General features: G+C 31.9%; 1 protein-coding gene across 1 annotated transcript; it reads left to right on the top strand.

The window, feature by feature from the left end:
* The first annotated feature begins 2047 nt into the window (after positions 1 to 2047).
* Positions 2048 to 8647, top strand: LOC125813348 (probable glycosyltransferase At5g03795). Its single transcript, XM_049492849.1, has 3 exons — positions 2048 to 2378; positions 5834 to 6404; positions 8164 to 8647. The coding sequence occupies exons 1-3, from the start codon at positions 2048 to 2050 to the stop codon at positions 8645 to 8647; spliced, it is 1386 nt and encodes a 461-aa protein (XP_049348806.1).
* Positions 8648 to 23102: the final 14455 nt, after the last annotated feature.

Genomic DNA, 23102 nt, shown 5'->3' on the forward strand with positions numbered 1-23102 from the left:
TGCATTTAAAGGACTTCAGTTACGAGTTACTAAATTTTATTCACTGAAGTTGTGTTAGTTTTCATGCAGTCTGAGGGTTTGTCCCGGAAAATCATTTTATTCAATTTCGAGGCTTTCAGACATTAGTATTCAATTGTAATAGATTTATTTCTAAAATCTATTTCAATTATGATTTTTGTTTATAACTTGCGCTTCAGTGTTCATATGATATGCTTAGATATGTTATGTCAAGGGTTAGCTTGGGATCACTTGTGGTTTCAAGTACCGTACTTCAGCTAGGGTGTAGAATTAGGTCGTGACACTTGTCTCAACTATAGTATTCGTAGAGACTTGTGGATATAATCTATTAAGTCTCTTCAACTTTTCATTTGTATTCCTTTCAACTTATTATATGTATAGTTTCAGTTGCATCCTTGTCGGCTTCCTAGTTCTGTATTAGTTAAGTTGGCCTTGTCGGTCTTTTCATTATGTACTTAATATTATTGTGAGCTCGTCAGTCTAGTTATCTTGTTTCAGCAAGTTATTATGATGACCTTGTCGGCCCTCATTGTTTCCCGTTCTTTGTCTTTCAGTCGGTTTTTTCGATCAAGTGAGGCATCGAGTGTCGATCGCGCCTCCCTAGTTTGGTGTGTGATACTTATCTAGTGTCACAATCGTACTAGCATCATGATAACAATCAACTTCTTCAATACATAGTAACTTCTAAATTCTGACATTTGTTTGGTAGATATTTTGTCAGTAGTGATGGTAGCTGACATTAGGGGTATGCACTATTCATAACAAATTGAAAAATCAAATCAAATCGAACTAATTCTAATTTTTGGATTATTTTTTTGTTTTGATTTTGGATTAAGAATTTACTTAGAATTAAGTTGGAGTTAACCATTTTTGTCTCTTTTTAATTGTTTCCTTTCATTGTGATTTCGTTTATATTTTATTGTTGGACATCTTGGACGTTTAAGTATTGTGTCTTATGTTTTACTCGTGATTTATATATATTAGAAAGTATATTTAAGAGATTCAATATTAAATATTAAGTTGGACTTTTAGGATGTATATATATTTGATTAAAAAAATTGTACACGCATCTTGTGTAGTATTAGTCTTTGATTACATCACTAGTAGAAATGAAATTTTTCTATAAACATTCAAGCTTGAAAAAAAGAATCCTTGGAAATAATTCTGCCATCCAAAGTTGAACTTATTATCTACTATTTATTTTTTACTTTTCAAATTAGAACTCATATTTTGCATCTTGGCAGTTGAGTCTAATATTTTTATTTAGTTTTTTGTTAAATAAGGTCTCAAGCCTAACTTACACCCCAAAAGTTATCCCAAAGGGAGAAGGATTGCCCAAGCCTTTTAAGGAGTCCATCCATCTCATTAACCACCAATGTGAGACTTTTTGCTTTAACATCCCACCTCATGTCCAGTGCTTGCCATCTGGTGCGTGCTCAATGTTAGGTAATTTTCGACCCACCTCACGCCCAGTGTTTTGCATCTGGTGCATGGACAATTTTTAATTTATTTAGTCTCCAACATTAGGTGAGATGGACCCTACTCTGATATCATGTTAAAATAGGTCTCGTACATATTCTAAGAATTTATATTAGTATAAATAATTGATTATATTTAATGGGATTAGGTCAATACTGTAACCTAACGGTATATATTAAGAAGCAAAAATAAAATATATATAGTAGATGCAAATATTAATGATAAAAAATTAAGGTAGGAAAAGATCAAGTTGACATTTCCAATTAATTAAACATGACATTTCATTTGGTGGCATTATGTACACTAGAAGATATTGACGAAAATTTAAGAAAGAAAGGGTGTTGAGAGGAGAAATATAAAACTTATTGGGCTCATATTACATTACATACAATTTATAAGACAAGAATAGTAAAATTGACCGAAAAATGAAACTCAAAATATATGTTTTGGTTTAAGAGAAATTAAATTATATAAGTCTTCCATTTTCTTAATTTTCTACGCTATATATATAAAGTATAAACCTTCTTCTACTTCATCAACCAGAGAGGGGATGTCTCCATTGAATCGCAAAGGTTCAATATTAATAAAACCAAGTCTTGTAGCTTTGATAGCTTCAACTTTGATAGTATTCTACATATTTTCTACTTCAAGATTAATTCTCCTACATCCTCAACAAACATGGATTCACAATTTAGATTCATCACCAAAACTAAGAGATTTTGTTGTTGATCATCATAATAAGCCTAAACAAGATGAAGATACTCATCTTTTATTAGCAAATACTAGCACTACTTTGCCTTTGCCAGAACCATTTCCAATTACTAACGCCCATGATCACCATCATTTACCTAAGCCAAACCTTCAACTCGGCTCTTCAAGAGGTCAGAAAATTCATTAATAATTTCATGTTTACTTTTACTTCATTAATTATTTTGATGTTTAATTTATAAAGTAATCAACTCTAATTTCAAGGGACTTTGTAATTTCGTTATTAATATTTTCTTCAAATTGTTTTTACAAAATTCAGGTTCTATATTCATCTCATATACAATTTTCTTGGTAGAAATCATAGCATTCATAGTAAATATAATTTTATTTTTTAAAAAATAATAATATTTATAAGTAATTTTTAAAAAATATGGGATCCAAGCGATGACTTTAGTGACCTAGGAGTTAAGACTCCCTGCTCTCCTCCTTTCCATTTTGTGAGAGACACATGACATAAGTTATATTAATGATTAAAATAATTAATTAAAGTAAAATTCTGATCAAGAATTAGATATGCTTTTACCATTTTATAAACTTTATTCGCCAAATTTATGAACTCTGTTCATCTCTTCGTCCAAAACAACATTTGTTGTTAAAAAGAATTGCCAATACTAAAATTATGACGACATTTTTTTCCCGCTAATATGAATCTATAAGTTTAACAGATTATTATAATAACACAATTGAGCATTATATAGAAAATGTTATAAAAATAATCAATTAACATAATTGAAAATAATTTAAAAATATTGAAGTATCATCGTTCCTACTTATATCTAATTTGAAAGAAAAAGTGCCTAATGATCATTAAAATAAAATCAAAAGATTAACCCTAAGAGAAGTTGAGACTGACTCAGAAATGAAGAACAACGTACGAAAAAAAGAAAAGACCGGAAGAAAGAAAACTTTTTAAAATATATTAATGGATTTATAATTCTACAGCTATATTGTGGGATTTTTTAAATTTATATAAAATATTTATCATCCAAATCGTAGTTAGAATTTCACTTTAGTTAATTATCTTAACCATTAATTTTAACTTGTGCAATTTACTTGAAAAAATGAAAAGGAGCCAAGTACATATTTTAGAGAATTTGGCTCATCTCTATTACACTTTCTCTCCATTTCGTCAAATATATATATACATGAGAATTGAACTCTACAATATAATAATATAATTTTTGATTACTAAACTCAAGTTTTATGTATTAAATTTTGACAGAGGTATCAATTTGTTGTTTCTCTTTGTTATCTATTTTCTTTTCTTATTATGTAGCATTACTTATAAACCATCTCAAGTAAAGTCTAAACTGGAAACGTCAGTGAAAGTGATATGTATTGATATGTTATTTTATTATGTAATTGTGATAAATTTCTATTATTAGAAATAACATATTGTTAATTTCCTTAATTTGTTAGAGAAGAATGAAAACGTAAAACGTGATATTTTTGAAGTTGGGGGAGGGTTAAGGGGGTGAGCAGCCAGCAGGCCGTACTTCATCTTATCTGTTATTTCGTTCCTTTTATTTAATAATTAATACTCTCTTTGTCTCAGTTTAATTTATATGACTTACTTTTTTTAATTAGTCTAAAAAGTATGATATATTTTTATGTTAATCATACAATTTAACTTTAAAATGCTTATTTATCATTTATTAAATGATTTATAATCACACAAATATCTATTATTTATTATTTTTTTTCCTTAAACTTTATATCAAATCAAACTAACTCATATAAAATGGGACGAGAGCCCATAAATTATGTCATTTTCATACTCCTACTTTTTCTTTCAACATCAGCATTAGCTGTTGAGTATTACCGGATGGGCGGCTACCTAGAATATTCTCCATCATCCTTCATTAACATATTAGTTCACCATTTTAGAAAATTATTCTTTTAACAAATTAATCAGATTCCCTTTCAGAAGTTGTACACATCAATTTGACGTATATTATATTTTTTTTAGTTTGAAAATAGAAAAGGAGTATTTCAATCCATTAAAGCAAAAATTTTGACTTTCAGAAAGTATTAACAATAAGAATGGACTTTCGTAAATCAATTCAAGCTGAAATTGTAAGAATTTTGAGTATTTACTCAGTGTCGGGCAAGTGAGTAATAAGATGAGAATTTGTGTTATCGTTATCTTAGCATATTTAATATATTTATTTCAATACTTTTTTCTTACACAATTTTAAAAATATCACTCCATTGTGAAGTAGTATTAAAATGGAAATCATTATTGTTATGCCCAGTTGGTTAGAAAAGTGGTCCTAAAGATCTCCCCAAAACTAAAAATATAGCATGTCCCGATCAAAAAGAAATTCTAGACAATTTTTTTACTAAAGCAACTATATATTATGATGTGTAACGGTATACTACTGAGGGCCGGCTCTATTATAAAGTTATTAAATCAACGATTTGGGTTCTACGATTTTCTAAAGATGTGTTTTGTATAGATATGATATTCCTCACTCCATTTTATATTTTCTTTTTCAGTTGGGAAAAAAAATGACACATTTCTATATTGAGTAGTAATTTAACTTTAAAATGCCTATTTTATTTTTAATGAAATATTTTTTAGTCACACAAATATCTGTCTTTTTTTAGGCCATAAATATCAGTTTATTTTTTTATTAGACTTTGTGTTAAGTCAAACTAGCTGATATAAATTGGGCCGAATATAGTTTTTTTTCCTTTTAAAAAATAATAATCTTACGTACTATTAAATTTGAATGAAACTTTTGAGGAGTCCGTAAAATAACTTTTTATGTTTTAATGTGGAAACACTGTAACAAATGAAAAATTAAATAGTTTTTAAGTAATTATTCTATTTTTTTAAAATGTGGTTATCTTTTTTTTTTTGTTTGCATATTCATATCCTAATACTAGTAAATAGTATGGAGTATGGACACATATTTTTATTTATCTTTTTCATTTTCCCTTTTACTATTCTTCTTCTCTTATTATTATTTTTTTTTTTACATATATTGAAATCTAACCAAACCTTCAGTATCCGGTAAAATCATTGTGTTTTTTTGCTTATAAAAAGATCAAAATTTATTTTTTGCTGTTTTCTTCAAAATTTAAAGCAACACAAAATATCAATCATTATATATATCGAAACAATGTAATACTATTTTGATATTATTAGACATATCAACTTATCTAAATCTTTTATTAGATTTTATTATTTTAATATTATAATCTATTTTTGCATTAAAAAATTGTCTGTGTTGATATGATTACTTCATAAGTATATTTATTCTTGTTTTAGTTAAATTGTTATTAGTATTTTATTAAATTTAAATATGTCAATTATAAAAATATGAATTTGAATATAAAATTAAAAAAAGCTAGAAAATTTCATACTTGAAAAAAAAAATGAGGATCTCTTTAATTATAAATTTTAACTTTAGGCGCTCAAACTTGTTGAATGGATCGATACCAGTATATTTAGTTAGCAGGTGTTCATCATCATAATAATAATTAATACAAACATTAGAATGGGAAAATGTTAAATTTATATACTATAAATTAAATCATACATATTATTTTTGGCTTTCAGAAAAAAAGGTTGAGATGAAGAAAGAGATTTTTCATGACAAGGATGTATTCAATGAAGAATACAAGGAAATGAATAGAAGCCTAAAGATATATGTATATCCGCACAAGAAGAATGAGCCTTTTGCTAATATTTTATTAGCAATTGATGATGAACCATCAGGGAACTATGCAAGTGAGAGTTATTTCAAGAAATCCCTTTTTAAAAGTCATTTCATCACAAAAGACCCCAAAGAAGCTGATCTTTTTTATCTTCCATTTTCTATAACAAATATGAGAAATGACAAGAGGGTAGGGGTTGGTGGAATCCAAGATTTTGTCAAAGAATATATAGTTGAGATAAGTGAAAAATATCCTTATTGGAATAGGTCAGGAGGGGCTGACCATTTCTATGTTGCTTGTCATTCTATTGGAAGGTCAGCAATGGAGAAAGCTATTCATGTTAAGTTAAATGCAATCCAAGTTGTTTGCTCTTCAAGTTACTTTCTATCTGGTTATCTTCCTCATAAAGATGCTTCCATTCCTCAAATTTGGCCTAGAAAAGGACCATCCCCTACAAATGCTCCTTCGCGGAGGTACGTGCATTATATTTTAGTCCCTGACACCTTTTTAGTATGTTCTAAAAAGAATCATGTCATTCCATATTTAAAAGTAAACTTTAAGCTTTTCAACATACTCTTAATGATATGTTCTTACCTATAGCCATAGTAATGTTATAAAATATTTAAAATCATATGTTCTAATTAAGGACATGTTTTATGTGTAGATGTCTTTCTTGATCTTAATTAGGTAGCCAGGAAAACACAATCATATAAAATTAAAGAGTTTTCATTTTATATATTGTTTTTTTTTACACCATCAGATCATGTAAATAATATTGAAAGGTAATTAATTAATTAGTCTTCTTAAAATATAAGAATATTTAAACTCTTGCAAATAAGATACTCCCTCTGTTCCACCTTATATGTCCAAAAAGAAAGACACATTTCTATAGTTAGTACTAACAATTTTACTTTAAAATGTCTCATTTTACTCTTAATGATATGATTAGTAAGCCACACGAAATTCTATGACTTATTTTAGATCACAATTTTTTATTTTTTATTTTTATTAAACTTGGTATTAGGGGTGTAAAAAACCGAACCGAAAACCGAACCAAACCGCAAACCGAGAAAAAAAACACGACTAATGGTTGGTTTGACTTTGTTTGGTATTGGAAAAAAAATCCGGCTATATTTGGGTTGGTTTGGTTTTAACTAAAAAAAACCAACCCGACATTATATATATAATTTTAAAATTTTATTTTATACATAAAAATATTTACTTTGATATAATTTTTAAATATTTCTTATACTTTTTCATAGTTTAATCTTTTAATATATTATTATTTCAAGTTTGAAACTTATAATTCTAAATGGTTCAATAAAGATTATAGTCCACAGATATTGGTAATTATAATAAAGCTTAAATCAAAATTAAATTAATACTAAAGGAAAAAAAATAATCAATTCAACACTAAGAATGACAATAATATTGAATATTTGTTCTATGGTTTTACATTGGTTTATTCAAATACATAATCTAATTTTAATTTCCTTTAATATTTAGTCATGTAACTAATACTTATTAAACTTATTTTAGCATGATTTAGTACTTTTAAATTATGATCATTTTCATTATGACTTGTTAATTTGCAATATTTTTTTTACGCGATTTCATTATTATTATTTTTTGTTGGATATTTTAGTATCATTACTCATATAATATTTTGTGTTATTTTCTTAAGAAACACCTTAGATAGTTGTATTTTGATAGGACTAAAGAAATATTTGAAGTACAAGTGAATTATATGTTTGTATGAATATTTTTCTGGAAAAAACCCGAAAAAACTCGAAAATTCGAAAAACCCGAAAAAACCCGAGTTTTATTGGTTTGGTTTATAGATTTAAAAATCCGACACAAATGATTTGGTTTGATATTTGAAAAATCTGAACCAACCTGGTCATGTACACCCCTACTTGGTATATATAAGTCAAACTAACTCATATAAATTGAGATCATGGATTAACTTGTTTGTGTTGTTAAATATTTATACTAATGGCGTATATTTTTAAAACTCAGAATTACCTTGTACTTTTCTTCTGAATTCTTTTTTTTTTTTTACCCTCCCTAGGAGCTCCCACCCCTTTTGCTATCTTGGTGACTCGAACTCGCAACCTTCGGGTTGAAAGTGAGGGGTGATTACCATCCGAGCAATTTCCTATCGTCTTCTAAATTCTTAGAGTATTTGTGATTCAATATTTTTAATTTGCATGAAAACATGAAGCAATTCAGGAAAAAGTTAGCTTTTTTCGCGGGAGCAATGAACTCGAGAGTACGTGAAAACCTGGTTGAAACATGGAGTAATGATTCAGAGATCATAGTCCACCGCGGCCGCATGAAAACACCATACTCAGAGGCGTTATTGGACAGTAAATACTGCATTCACGCTAAAGGTTTTGAGATTAACACTGCACGAATTGGTGACGCTATTTACTACGGTTGTGTTCCAGTCATATTGTCTGACCATTATGATCTCCCATACGCTGACATTCTTAATTGGGAAAGTTTCGCCGTCATTGTTTCAACCCTTGATATTCCAAAACTAAAGCAAATTCTTCAAGCAATAGAGTACCATCACTACGTCAAGCTTCAAAACAATGTAATGCAGGTGAAAAAGCATTTTCAATGGAACTCTTTTTCCAAAGATTTTGATATTTTTCATATGGTTATGTATGAGTTGTGGATTCGACGAAGTTATTTGAGACACATCTACTAACTAAATTGTAAAGGATTTCTATTTCTTGAAGGACAATATTTCAGTTTTTCTCATAAGAATTGTTGGTGTTATTTGAATATGTTCTATTTTTAGCTAATAGTATGTTTGAGGCCAGTTGACAAACAACGTTTAGCTAATGTGGAAAACTTTATTATATGCCTTAATTACCTAGTGTTCATGCACAAACTTAATTTGGGTCCAATCCATGGGCGGAGCTAAACTTTAGCATGTCAAAAAATTATTGCGAGACATATATATCAATAGTTTTGGATATATATAAATGGTTGAATAACCTTAACATGTTAAAGAAAGATAGCTCAATGGTTAAGGGCTTAAAGCTGTTCAAAGTTGTCTCATGGGCCTGGGTTTGAGCCCAAACTAAGACATTTTGTTTAAATTTTTTTTAGTTTCGTTTTTTAAGAGAAAAAAGGTCACCTCAAGGGCTTGGGTTGGAGCCCAGATTAAGGTGTTTGTTTAATTATTTTTTTTAGTTTCGTTTTTTAAGAGAATAATAGTGATGTTTCAATCTTTATAATATCACCAACAAGGTTTATTTTTTTACTTTTCCTAAAGTATGAACACCCTTGATGAAAATTTTGGCTCCGCCACTGGTCCAATCCCCTTTCTAGGATATAAAAAGATCCACACACTATTAGTGTTAGTCATGTGAAACACATCTGTAATAACAATCCTAACTGGAACAAGAATAGTATACTCATTATTAATAATGAGTCATTAACAACAACGAACGTATAATAGAATTTGTGTTGAAAATTGCTTCAAGTCGAATTAAGTTTCACTTGAAAACAAAAGCCAAATTAATATCTCATGAACTAGATGTCATGCTATAGTTTATTTATGATACCGAAAAGGGTCTAATATGCCCCTCAACTATTTGAATCGGTACAAAATTATCATCCATCCATCTTTCGGGCCCCAAATACCCCTAACGTCAATCTTTTAGCTCAAAATAATCTTATGTCTAATGGTCTGTAATCATAAGGTGGATGGAGGACACAATATTGTACCAAATCCCATAGTTTAAAGGCATTTTGAGCCCTTTTCCATTAAAATAGTTTGAAACTACTTAAGATTTATATGATTGACATGATTTTGAATTCGATAGTAAAGAAAAAATAAAAAGGATAATCCTATACTTTTACACCTCCCACTCACCCCTTCACTTTTTCTCCCTTCCACTTTTTTCAATTTTGGATCTTGTACAATTTGAAATTTTAGTTATTTTTTTCAACTTATGACAAAACAAGAGAGAAAAAGGAGGAAAATAACGACAACATTCATATAGAAAGAATTAGTTCAATAAAAGATGATTTAATTAAGCAACTATGTACTTATACTATATTTTTCTTTTGTGTGTACCCATAATTCAATATAAAAGAATACAAATTATAACCTTTTGTCCTATCCCACCATGATAATAATACAAATTAAAAGAATATGAATATATAAGTTTATTTCAAGTTTGAGTCTCTGATATTATCATAATAAAGAATAAGAGATTCAAAAAGGAATAAAAAGGAAATGAACAAGACATTTGACTAATTGATAAAAAAAATTATATTAATATTAGAGGTTACAAAGTGTGGATAAATTTCACGTTAATCATATATTAGCCTATATTGAGGAAACCACAAGCTAGATAGAAAATCGAATATGTCCCACTTCTCTTGTCATGGGCTAGAACCAAAAGCAGTATTATGTCAATAACAAATATAATTCACACACAAATAATTTTTGCGACCTGCAAGCATCAATAGTTGTAGTAACCTTCTAGGTATTTTTTATTCATATTTTTTATGTTTAGAGTTTTCGTATAGCTCCCCAAGTTATTATGACTTCTTGGGACTAACATGACTTTCATCAGGCAGTTTGTTTGATGTTTATGCAAATTTATGTGTTTTGGTGCTTTTGAAGTTGGGGTGTTTGGCTTTGGTCAAAACATCACGTAAATGACCTTACAATGCAATTTTGATGGTTTTATTAGGTCTAAAATATATTTTTTAGTCTCAATTGACCTTTGGTTGGGGTTCAAAGATTTTTGTGCTTATTTCGAGCTATCTTGTGGCTTTTGTTAAAATGGAGCTTGAGGTGTGACCCCCCTTTTCATAGAGAAAACCTTTATTGGAAGTTTTTTTTTTGACAATTCTATTGAGTTCTAAATAACACTTATGGTTGGGTAGAATACCCTGATTGCATTTGTGAGACTCCGAACAAATCCCAAGAGTCCATCCTAGACTTGGAATTTTATTGCAAATCTACTAATGCACCAGCCAGTACTAATGCATATGCTTCCATTAAGATAGGCTCGGTGGAGTCATTCTGTTTGATGGGTATCACTTTGACGATTCTGGATCACTTAGCTGACCCTCACTCTTACGAAGATTGATCGCTCCTATAGTATCGCTCCAGTGGGACCTTGGTTGCTTCTATGGAGCTGGTGGATCCTGTTGACCACCATCCTCCAAAACCTTTGTTGCACTGGCGATAGCGATATCACTTCAGTGACCCTTGGTCCATTCATTTTCTAAAAGAAGAAGAAGTGGCTGTGAGCTTGGTCTTAGGAAATTTCAGTGGGATTCTTGTTTGAGTTGGTTTTAGCTTAGGAGAGTTGTTGAGGTTGTCAATCTCTCTTTGAAACCCGTAAGTCTCTTTAATTTATTTGTTCTTCGCTTGAATATGGGTGTTCTAGAGCTAGTTGATTGTGGACTGTTTTAGGCCTTGGTTGAGCTCAAATTGTGCCCCTATTCGAGGAACAAGTTCCTTGAGCATGTGCGGACCTATTGACAAAGTCTATTCATTGATTCTTTGGATGGGTTCATAATCCCATTATTAACTCAATTTTGAGCTTGATATTTTTCTATTGCATTATGGGTATCATTTAATTTTATTAAAGCCTTGATAGCTTATTTGAGAGTGTGGCATCATTAAGAGGCTGCTCAAAAAGGAAAAGTCCTATTTTAGAGTATTTAGAGTGTGCCTCATCATAATCTAGGTAGGATAAGACTTAGTAATCTTAGACTTTGCTCGTTGGTTTCTTTAGCATGATGATTTGCTAGTTTTTTGTTTGGGTTAGATAGTAGGACTATTGTTGTTACCCTTGTTTCTTTTGTTTAGACTTATTTTGGGTATATTCGGGAATATAATATTGTATACTCTTGTCTTTATTGATATTATTACTTCCATGATCGGTATATGGGTTGGGATTGTCTTGTTATGGTTGTTGAAGCCATAAGCCTTTGGTTCGCTAGTGTGTGCAATAGACTTTAGCCTTAATGGCGCGTGTGACCTAGGGTTGGCCTAAATAAGGCTAGGGTTATATGTGACCCTTTAGTTGGACTTGAACCTATTTAGTATAATATATAGGATATTGTGGTATGCGTAGGTACTGAGCCTTATTTTTGGTTTTGGTTCTCCTAGTGTGGAGGGACCTCGCGATGTAAGATTTCGAGAAGGATCAACCCCTTTTGATATAGCCACCCTAATATAAGCATTCAGAATTGTCTAGGTTTCATTGTAGTTATTATGATATAAGATTTTAGGAGTTGGTAGGTTTTGTTATAGCTATGCCGATGTAATTTTAGGGAGAAGTTAGGTTTCTCTGTGGCTAATCGATGTAATGTTTTGGATGATGCTAGCTCTTTTTGTAGCTATCAATTGTTAGATTCTGGAAGTGGCTAGGTTTCATTTTAGCTAATTAGATGTAAAATTCTAGAATTGAATAGGTTTAGTTGTATCCATCCCAATGTAAGATTCCGTAAGAAGGTAGGATACTTTATCGCAAATCCAATGTAAGATTTTGGATGATGCCAACTCTTTTTGTAGGTATCCCGATCTAAGATTTCTGGAGAGCCTATGTCTTGTTATGGCTATCTTGACATAAAATTCCAGGACATGATAGAACTCGATGTATCCGTTCTGATGTTAGATTTCATGATGAGCCATACCTACTTTGCGACTATCCTGATGTCAAATTATGGGAATTTCCTTGCTTGAGTTTCATGTTTGTGGTTCATGGTTGATTTTGGTATCATTTTTTAATAGTGTTAGAACTTGTGTGTACCCATTGGGCTTATGAGGTCGGTGCCACGTAATTTCTTTGGCTTGTCTAAGATTCTAGGATGAACTATACGTACTTTGAGACTATCCTGATGTCAAATTCTGGGAGTTCCCTAGCTTGAGTTTCTTGCTGGTGGTTCATGGTTGATTTTTATTTTTTTAGTGGTAGTACTTGTGTGTACCCATTGGGATTATGAGGTCCAAGTCAAGTAATTTCTTCTACTTTTCTGTATATGTACCTTCTAGGCTTTCAGGTCCAGTTAGGTTATTGGATTGCTTAAATTACTTTGGTATCCTCTTTAAATTCTGTTGATATGATTTATGATTATATTACTATTAGTGCGTCCTTCTACTACCTTACATTCCATTTTACTTGTATCTTATTGTGCTTTTGTGATCTCGAGCCCTGCCGACCCATGTTAGCTACTAGTTACCAGCTATACTGGTATTTTGTAATACCCCAAAACTTTTAAAGGTAAAACCTGAACCATTCTTTATTTGCGTATAAGGTCATATCGGGTGATTATTAAATTGCTCTTACGTGTTAAGGTAAATTATTTTGTATGAGAATAAATTTGAACATGAATCAAAGTCACAAGAATCCCCTCGCAGAAAGTTAAGTTGAAAGCTTCTTTACTGATTAAGTTTTGATATAAGATTCTACTTAGGTCAACATCAAACAGTCATATCTTTCAAAACACAATGAGTTGGGTTGTCTATGACCTATCAAAATGAAGAACTATGAGTTCTCTTTCAAATTCCATCAAGTTTGGCTTATTTTGAGTTCGGAGTATAAAGTTATGACCATTTTATCAGAGACTACCACATTGGAGTTTCCTGAGTCAGTTCCTACGAATCCCTTCCACGTGCCGTAGAACTTTCTACAACCCATACTATCAAATCGTGGAAAAATTTAAAAAAGTCAAAATTTGGGGTCAAATTCCTAAAATCCATCTACGGGTGGTAGAAACTTCTATGAGCTATAGTTTATACCCGTAGAATGAACTTTTGAGCCTTAAAATTCAGTATGAATTCTATGGGTTGGATCCATGGTCTGTAGAAACCTCTATGGGTCATAATTTTGACCTGGAGAGATTTTGAGCCTTAAAATCTATTATGAATTTCATGGATGTGATCTACTATCCCTAGAACAAACCACGAACTGTATATGGCGTCATGGAAAGTTTTTGACAGCTTTTTAAGAGGGGTAGTTCAGTCTTTTAAGCGTAGACATTGACGTTTTTACGCCTAAATTAGGTTCCAAATAGTATTAATCGACCCTATTACTCTCATTAACACTTCCAAGTCTTAGAACAAGGATCCAAGAGGAGAAAACTAGGGTTTTCGAGCGGTCTTCAAGTTTTTCCAAGAACTATATTCTTTCGGGTATGTAACTCTAATCATAGTGTTGGACTAGTTCGTCCTCACACCCTACATCTCAATCCTTCCAGTATAAGTTAATCTAGGATTATACCCTTAGTTTCAAGGATTCTTGATATGAGTTATGTTGTTGAGCTTGAGTTCTGAATCTTTGATCATGAGTTTTTATATATATTATACGTTGAGATCATTGAGTTGTTGTTCATGTTTATATTCCACATGAACCCTAATTTCTGAGTTTTGACTGAGAATCTTTTGAACAAGCATTTGTTTCATAAATAAATTTTGAGAAGTTAAAAGCTAGTTCAAGTGTAAAGTTTATGCCTAATTTTGAGAAAAGTTTAAGGGAGCTATATGATTCCCATATGTATCATTTATATAGAGAGAAATATTATTAATTTTAGAAAAGTAACGAGTTTTCAAAAAGATTTAGTACAAAGTAGTTACCTCTTAAAGATGTCCTTTTAAGAACTTATCTTAACCAGAGAGTATTTTTATAATGAGCATTGAGCTATACATATATATTTTTGGGAGTAGTATTGAACACCGTTATGAAAAAGAGTTCAAATAACTCACATTCCCCATAAACCACGTAGCCAGCATAGGATATGATCATATCAACATTCGATTGACTTTTCACTGCCTTTGAGAAGGCCTATTATATTAATCCATGAGTTGAGTATATTCTATATCCCGACAAGGTATATGACAATTTCTAAGAGTGTGGGCAAGACGTTGTATCATCATGAAGCTCATAGTGATGGTTTTCAGTTAGAGAATCTCCTAGATAAAGTAAAGAGTATTTCATTATCATATGTATATATGTACAATTCATTGACTTAGCATATTTATTTGTAAAACTTTTAAATGATTTTATCTACACTTATGCTTTACATTCAGTTGAGTATCATGCTTCATCTTCTTCAGTTTATTTATTTATTTATTTTCCTCAACTATATTACATACTCATATATTCAATGTACTGATTTCATTCGACCTATATCTTTTCATGATGCAGATTCAGGTGTTCAAAATCTTCAGAAGGCGCTCCGTTGATATAACTTTGCACTTGTTGCTAGCTTTGGTCAGCCTTCCTTGCATTTTGGAGGACTCCACTTTTGTCTTTAGTTTAGTAGTTTTAAGGTGTCATGGGTCTTTTCCCGACATCCATATTGAACTATAGAGGCTTTATAGATAGTTAGTGTTGAGTTTCTTTCAATATTTCCTTTGAAATATTTTGAAAAAATATAATTGTTTTCACAGTATTTTCAAATAGTTTTCAGTTTACTATTTTTAGATAGTTTGAGTTTTGAGACTTTTTAAATTTATATTTTATTTTAAAGCTTCAATTTTCTTGAGTTAGTCTACCACTGAGTTAGTTTTCCGCTAAGTATTCAACCAGATCAAGGATTCACTTGGAGATCAATAATGGTTCTCGAATGTCGGCCACATCTAGGGTGCATGCTCGGGGAATGATAAAATTGGTATCGGAGCACATAGTTCAAGTGTCCTAGTGTCACGACCCGAGCCTACACCCTGGACGTGGCCGGCACTCGAGAACCATTGTTGGTCCCCAAACAAACCCTTATCCTGGCTGGCTACAAGCAGAAGACTAACTCAAGCATACAAAAGCTTAAAAGCTGATTTAAATTTCATTGAACTCAAATACTCAACCTTTTTTTAAAAGTCAGTACAATACTCAAAACAAAAGTAAATACAAAAACTCCTCAACTCTGTCTATCTATGAAGCCTCTACTATTAATAAAAGATATAGGGACAAGACCCACGACATCTCAAAACTACTAACTGTAAGGTAAAGGTAAAGTCCTCCGAAATATAAGAAGGCTCACCAAAGGGAATATCACATGATCTCAACGAAACACCTGTTGATGATCCTTAATACATGCATATGCATCATGAAACAATGAAGGACAAATGGCTCAGTACATGGAATGTACGAGCATGTAAGGGGAATTCTAAAGCATAAACATAAGCTTGAACTTGATAAAAAGGAAACATACTTACATGTTCTCAACAAACTCAACTAAACTCAACTCAAGAATAAGATACTCAACTCAAAGATACTCAACTCAACTCAAAGGTACTCAACTCAAGATACTCAACTTAAGATACTCAAGGATAAAGGAACAATAAATGATGCAATATATGGAAAACTTTTAAAAAGTAGATAATAACTCAATTGTATTGAAGAATACAACAATAACTTAATTTGTATATAAAAATACAATATAACTCTGGGGGAGATTCTCTAACCAACAACCATCACTATGAACTATGTGATGATACAACGTCTCGCCCACGCTGCCAGAACTGTCCTATACTTTACCAGGGTATAGAACCTACTACTAATTGGATCCACTAGTCTATGCTAAAAACATTAATAAATCATCTAAAAAGTATGATTCTTTCTAACCATATTGGCTACATGGTTTATTGGGCTGTGAGTTGTATGAACTCTCCCCCATATCGATGTTCAATACTACTCCCAAAATATACTATCTCATATGTTTAAAAACATAACTCTTTATGTGTTTTGAGATTATTACTAAATAAACTTTCTCTTAAAAGAGATAGTACTCAAACTGCTCAAAACTCTTTTGGAAATCATAGTTTCCTCTCATCTTAAATGTAAAAATATTTACTCTTGGAAATACTTAGTTACCATATATCATTTTAAAGAAAATGAACTCAGCTTTACTCTTCCTCAACTCAGTGTTCAAGTCTTTAAAACAAGTTTTAAAACAATTTGTAAAAGGACTTCTTAAAATAGGGTTCGTGCTGAATTATGGACATGAACAACTCAATTCAAGGTTTTCAATAACCATGCATAAAACTCAATACTTGGAACTCAACAACTCTAGAACCCAAGGAGTCAATGATACTACTCATCTCAAGAATGCTCGACTCGGAGGGTTCATGCAGAATGATAGGCATGAACTACTCAACTCAAGGACTCAATGACACCTCTCATCTCAAGAATGCTCGAATCATAGGGTTCATGAGGAATTATAGGCATGAACTACTCAACTGAAGGACCTTCATGGGTAACATGTAGTAGCCCATGATTTGGAATATAATCCCAAAATGATTAGGAATTCAATACTTAAGACTTAGAACTTGAAGATACTCAACTGATGGAGTTCATACAGAATTTATGGGCATGAACGACTCGAATCAAGGGTCTAAATATCAATATGGAACTCATGTATACAACTCTTCTCATTCTCATATTTACTTCCTCAAAACTCAGTTTAAAACTCAAGTGTTGGCTTTGAAAAACTTCTCGAGATTTATAACTCAAAATAAGGTTCATGCTAAATTATAGACATGAGCAAATCAACTCAAGGATCTCAATAAAAATATACAAACTCAATAATTAGGAATATAATTTTTAAAAGAACCATGAACTCAAGCACTCAAATCAACTTATCTCATGAATACTCAAATCTAGGGGTAGAATCCTAGATTCCCTTTTACTGATTTGAAAGAAGATGTAGGGCGTGAGGACGAACTAGTCCAACACTATGATAGCCTTACATACCTGGAAGAATAAGGTTCTTGAAGAATCTTGAAGAAGAACTTGATTAGAAGCCTTGAAACCCTAGCTTGAAGGTAAACGATCAAGAAAACCTTTCTTGATATTCTTGAATTAGTTTCTTGAAATCTCTATATCCAAGAATTATGATTTTCATTAGTGATTCCTAATTGTATGGAGGAATTTGAGTTGAAAAGAATAGAATTCTTGGAGAAAGACTTACCTTGAAGAAGAATCTTGAAAAAAGATTGAAAAAAAATCTTGAATGAAGTCTTCTACTTTGATTTTTCCTTAGGTGTTTTCCCTAGAGTTTGAGAGAAAAGAGAATGATGGACTAAATGATGAAAATATGATTGTTTTGAGCCTTTTATTAGTCAAGAAATTTGTTTAGGGTTTTCTTGGAGGTAAAAAGACAAAAAGGACCCTTTTTAATGTTTTCCCGTTGGCTAATTTGTAAGAACACTGTATCAAGTTACTAAAATAGTAATAACTTTTACTGAGAAAATGGATTGATGCTAAATTGGTGGCGTTGGAAAGTAGATTCACATACCTTTAATTTGATAGGTTATGGGCCGCGTAACTCTCTATATTCTAAGAGATATGGTCGTTTGAAGTTGACCCAAGTAGAATATTACATCAAAACTTAATCAATAAGGAAACTTCAAGAACACTTATGAAGAACTCATCAAGAAATTGAATTGTCAATAATTATGGATAGATTCGCAAAAGAAACTCATAATTTGTGTGTAGGTGAACAAACCCAACACTATGGAAGCTTGCATACCTCAAAGAACTAGGTTCTTGGCGAAATCTTGAATTTCTTGAACGAACGCTCAACTTTGAACTTTTTCTCCTCTTGAATCTTCTCTATAAAACCCTAAGCACTTTTGGGGATGAATGACACTGATTCTAAACAGTTTAGACCCTTAATTGGGTGTAATTCACGTTTAGAATAAGTGGGGGTAAGAAAAAGACCAAAATACCCCTTCTTTTTTTGGGTAACTTTCCTTAAATAGACAGTCTGACTTCAAAAGGGAATATCTCCCTCATACGATTTTGAAAATTAGCAAACTCGGTGACGTTGGAAAGAGGACTCATCGATCTTTCATTTGAATATCTTGTGGATCTCCTAACTCATCATGTACAAAAAGTTTTGGTCGTTTGTGAAGTTGACTCAAAATTTAAAAGAACTTAGCAATGACTTGAAGGAATTCTCTTTAGTTTTTTTTGGAACTCGAGGTGCTACATCTAGCGACCCTAAAAATTAAGAAAATTTTAAACTCCTCGGTAAAATCTTACTCACAATGAAGAATGGTTCGAGTCTTAGCTCAAAATTTATTGGGCTGTTACTCTATGAAGCCTTGTCTAGGAGAGTCCTTCTTATTGGTGTGAAACGCGCCACATCTAGGGAAGCTACAGTTTATGAGGAATTATCTCTTTTCTTCCTACTCTTTGTTCGTGTGAAAAAATTCAATTCTATAAAAGTTTCTTTCAATTTGTGCTTACATGTATCTTTCCATGTCATGCATCCATTATCACGACCCAAAGAATACCCTAGGTGTAACATGGCGCATAGAACCCCGAAAGGCCCTACAAAAGCCACTTAGCATACATCATACACGACAATTGAAATAAAGATTTCAAAGAAGTATTCTTATATCATAAAAGAATTTGACAAAGTGGAAGTCTAACATAGTCTCAATAAGCCACATAATATAATACATTAGAAGTGGTTGGGACGTAACTCATATACCATGTCTAAAAACTGAATTTAAGAAAAACTATAAAAGTATCTTGGTCCTCAGAACATGAGAACTCACCAATCTTTGAATAAATAAGGGAGATCAACTAGCCACAAGTATGTGAGATAAGAGCATTGGACCCTACATTAGTGAAACAATGTAGGCATAAATATACATTAGTACATGAAATGTACTAAGTATAATAGCAATGCGTAAACGATATGAAATCATGCTAAAAGGACTTTACATGACATGCAATGATAAAAAAACAAAAGTCATAATCATGGTCAATGCAGTCTTAACATATTAAAACACTTTGTAAGATACTCAGAAGTAATCTAGTTCATTACTATGAGATGTTTACCATTAACTGGCATAGACTATGTGAGCTAAGACATGGAATTTGGTGTCTATCTCATACCTAAAAGAGATGTCCTACTTTCCAAGGTTAAGACCATAAACTTCCAGCTTACATGGATCCACTAGCTAAGACATCCTACGGGGGCACGTAGTTAGAGATATAGAGATTGCTACTAGAGACCCAACCTCTACTAACAAGAGAGCCTTCATCTCAATATCCTCCCGGTGCTAAGTGAAATCTCACGGGATAGTCATTAATCATATTCATATCATCATCCATGGAAATATACAATTAAGCAACCAATCCAAGCTAACGTCATTTAGAATAGCTCCTTAAATATTGATTCAACTTAGTAAAAAAAATCTTTCAACATTATGAATCTTTATGTGAGAAAACCTTTCACCATCTCATTGATAATTTCATCTAAAAGTATCCTAAAGTCATATACTACAATATCATAAATCACTACTAGAAAACTACAAATTACCTATAAAATTTACTTGGGGATTATTTTTGTAGAAATATTTCAACGAATTTTCATGCAGAAATATGATGTTGCGACTGACAACATTACTAAAGTAAAATTTAAGGATCAAATGGGTATGAGGTGGGCATATGGTAGTAATCATTGTGTAATGAAAACAAGGGCAACTAATTAATTAGGAAGTGGGTAGTGGTGTTGTATGACTTAGACATCAAGAATAGGATAGTTAATTAATTAGGAGATAATAGTAGGATAATTAATTAATTAATAAAAATTAGGAGATAATAATAAATATTGTTTAAAATAAATTCTAAAAATTATTAGAATATATTCATGGGGCTTTACTTACGCAAGAAAATTCGCAAGTAATTTATCTGTGAAATTTAAATCCCTAGGTAAATTACTTGGGGATTTTACAATTCGTAGGAAATAATTACGTACGAAGGTTTTACCTTTGAATTCTTTTTTGTAGGAAAATCTGCAGTCAGTTTCCTACAGATTTTCGTATACAATCCCTAGAAAAATTCTCATGTAATCAACAAATTTCTTGTAGTGAAACGTGCATATCTTAATATATTCACATTTCATAGTTCATAGGGTTCATCATGTGTTCATAGTCAAAAATCATGGACCATGCACGAGTTCATATGAATTCAACTCAAAATCATGTAATTACTTAAATTCATGAATTAGAAGATAGAAAATAGCCAATTGAATCATAATTTAGAAGAACACATGAAAATTGAATAGAACTCTAAATTTGAATTGAGAGTTGAACATGTAGAGGTGGGACTTTGGGGACCCAATGGAGGAAAGGACTCCATTGGTGAGTATTAACATACCTTGATTATCAAATCCCAAAACCTATGGTGAACTGGAGACTTTGAAGTGAAACTCTAGCTTCTTCCTCCTTTGTTAAGAGAGAAATTTTGGGGAGGGGGGGGGGGGGGGGACTTGGAGAATTTTTTGAATTAGGAGAATAATTTTAGAATAGGTAGGTTTAGGACTTAAAATATTTATATAGGGCTTATAATAGGGGTCAAAACAACATAGTTAGGTGTTAAACACATAGGGAAAAGATAGAAAAACCCATGAAAAATTAAATGTCAGATTGGTCTACAAATCTGACCTACAAACTATACTGGTCAATTGTAGACCAACAATTGGAGCCCTGAATTCAAGCCAATTTTGACGAGACTGGAGAGTTTTTTGAATTAGGAGAATAATTTTAGAATAGGTAGGTTTAGGACTTAAAATATTTATATAGGGCTTATAATAGGGGTCAAAACAACATAGTTAGGTGTTAAACACATAGGGAAAAGATAGAAAAACCCATGAAAAATTAAATGTCAGACTGGTCTACAGATCTGACCTACAAACTATACTGGTCAATTGTAGACCAACAATTGGAGCCTTGAATTCAAGCCAACTTTGATGAGACTGGTCTACGGTAGTATAACCTTCTACGGTACATAGACCCCAATCGTAGAACTCAACTTTGACCCTAAAATTTTACTAAGTCCTGAATCTTTCTACAATACCTATTTATGACCCATAGAAGATTTGATGGACCGTCCTGGTCAATCATAGACTAAGATATAAAAACTTGATTTTCCCAAAAATTCAACCCACTTTCTACGGATGCCTTCTATGGTCCATAGAAACTTCTACGGACCGTAGGCTGGACCCGTAGAACACAAACAATGGCTAAAAATGCTATCTTTTCCTTTTCCAAAATATGTTGTGTAACAATATCCCCTGATGAGTGTCAGATTTGCAATCATTTAAGGCTTATTTAGCTTAATAATTAGTATCCTCAATTCCTAATTTTGTCCTTTTCTAATGATATTTTGTTGATTCGCAATTATGAAGAAAAATGGACAAGGCAGGGATGAATGTTTGAAAGAATGGCCAAAAGTGTGAAAAAAATTGTAAAATTTACATTTATGATCGCCAAGAAAGAAAGGCGGATCACCTAGTGAGAAAGACCTCACCTAAAGTGACAGCGCACAATACTTATATGTATCGAGACAGGTCGGTGAACCCCAAAAGAAAAGGCGACTCATCGATTGGGAAAGGCAACCTTGCTGACCATCGCCTAAAGTGACAGTGCAAGGAGGAAAATCGAAGGATCGAAAGGCAAACCATGGTGGTACTAGGTGATATGCCATACGTGAAAGGAATAGTTGAATAAACCCGCAAACTGAGGTTCAAACACATAAATCCTAGAGCAAGAGAAGTGAGCTGAAGCATGATTGGTGATTCGCCGAATGAATTTGGTGAGCTCGACTAACGTCGTCCAAAGGGTAGTGTGCTGAGTGTTTGGGCCAAATTTTAGGAAGCTATAGATAGCCCAAAGGAGAGAGAAATAGGAGTCTTCAAGCACACTTTTGGTGAGAGTTATGAATATTTAGTTTTGAGAGTGAGAGAAATATTTTACTTTATGAAAAACACTTTCTAGCTTTTGGGGTTTTTTAACTTTGTTCTTGAATTGTAAAAATTTAAGTTGAATCCAAAATGGGTTTTCTTGTAATTGCTTAATTTCATGTTACCCATGACTGCTTTCCTGGAAGGTATATTTTCTTTGCTTTTTGTGATGGGTGGCTATAACCCCAAGATCTAGGGTGCAATTATGGAGTTGGGTGTTGATTTAATGTAGTGGGTATTGTGTTATGCTCTATTTTGTTGTTGTTAATACATGAATTTGGGAAATTAGCATTGGGTTAATTTATGGGTTAAGATTGTAAACTTAATTCCTACTTTCGATCTTCGGTTGATGCTCGAAAGAGATTGAATGGAGTGGGTAATTAGTTTGATACTAGCAATTTAGCTTTGATGTTTGTAACTTGCTTGAA

Source organism: Solanum verrucosum, unplaced genomic scaffold (assembly GCF_900185275.1).
Source record: "Solanum verrucosum unplaced genomic scaffold, falcon-dt-bn FXZP01000189.1, whole genome shotgun sequence".
NCBI lineage: Eukaryota > Viridiplantae > Streptophyta > Magnoliopsida > Solanales > Solanaceae > Solanum > Solanum verrucosum.

What these genes read in the sequence shown, in the direction of transcription:
- LOC125813348 (XM_049492849.1), top strand. Translation starts at nt 2,048, where the DNA reads ATGTCTCCATTGAATCGCAAAGGTTCAATATTAATAAAACCAAGTCTT. An exon ending in TCAACTCGGCTCTTCAAGAG is followed by an intron (nt 2,379 to 5,833) that starts GTCAGAAAATTC and finishes TTTGGCTTTCAG; the next exon opens with AAAAAAAGGTTGAGATGAAG. An exon ending in ACAAATGCTCCTTCGCGGAG is followed by an intron (nt 6,405 to 8,163) that starts GTACGTGCATTA and finishes GAAGCAATTCAG; the next exon opens with GAAAAAGTTAGCTTTTTTCG.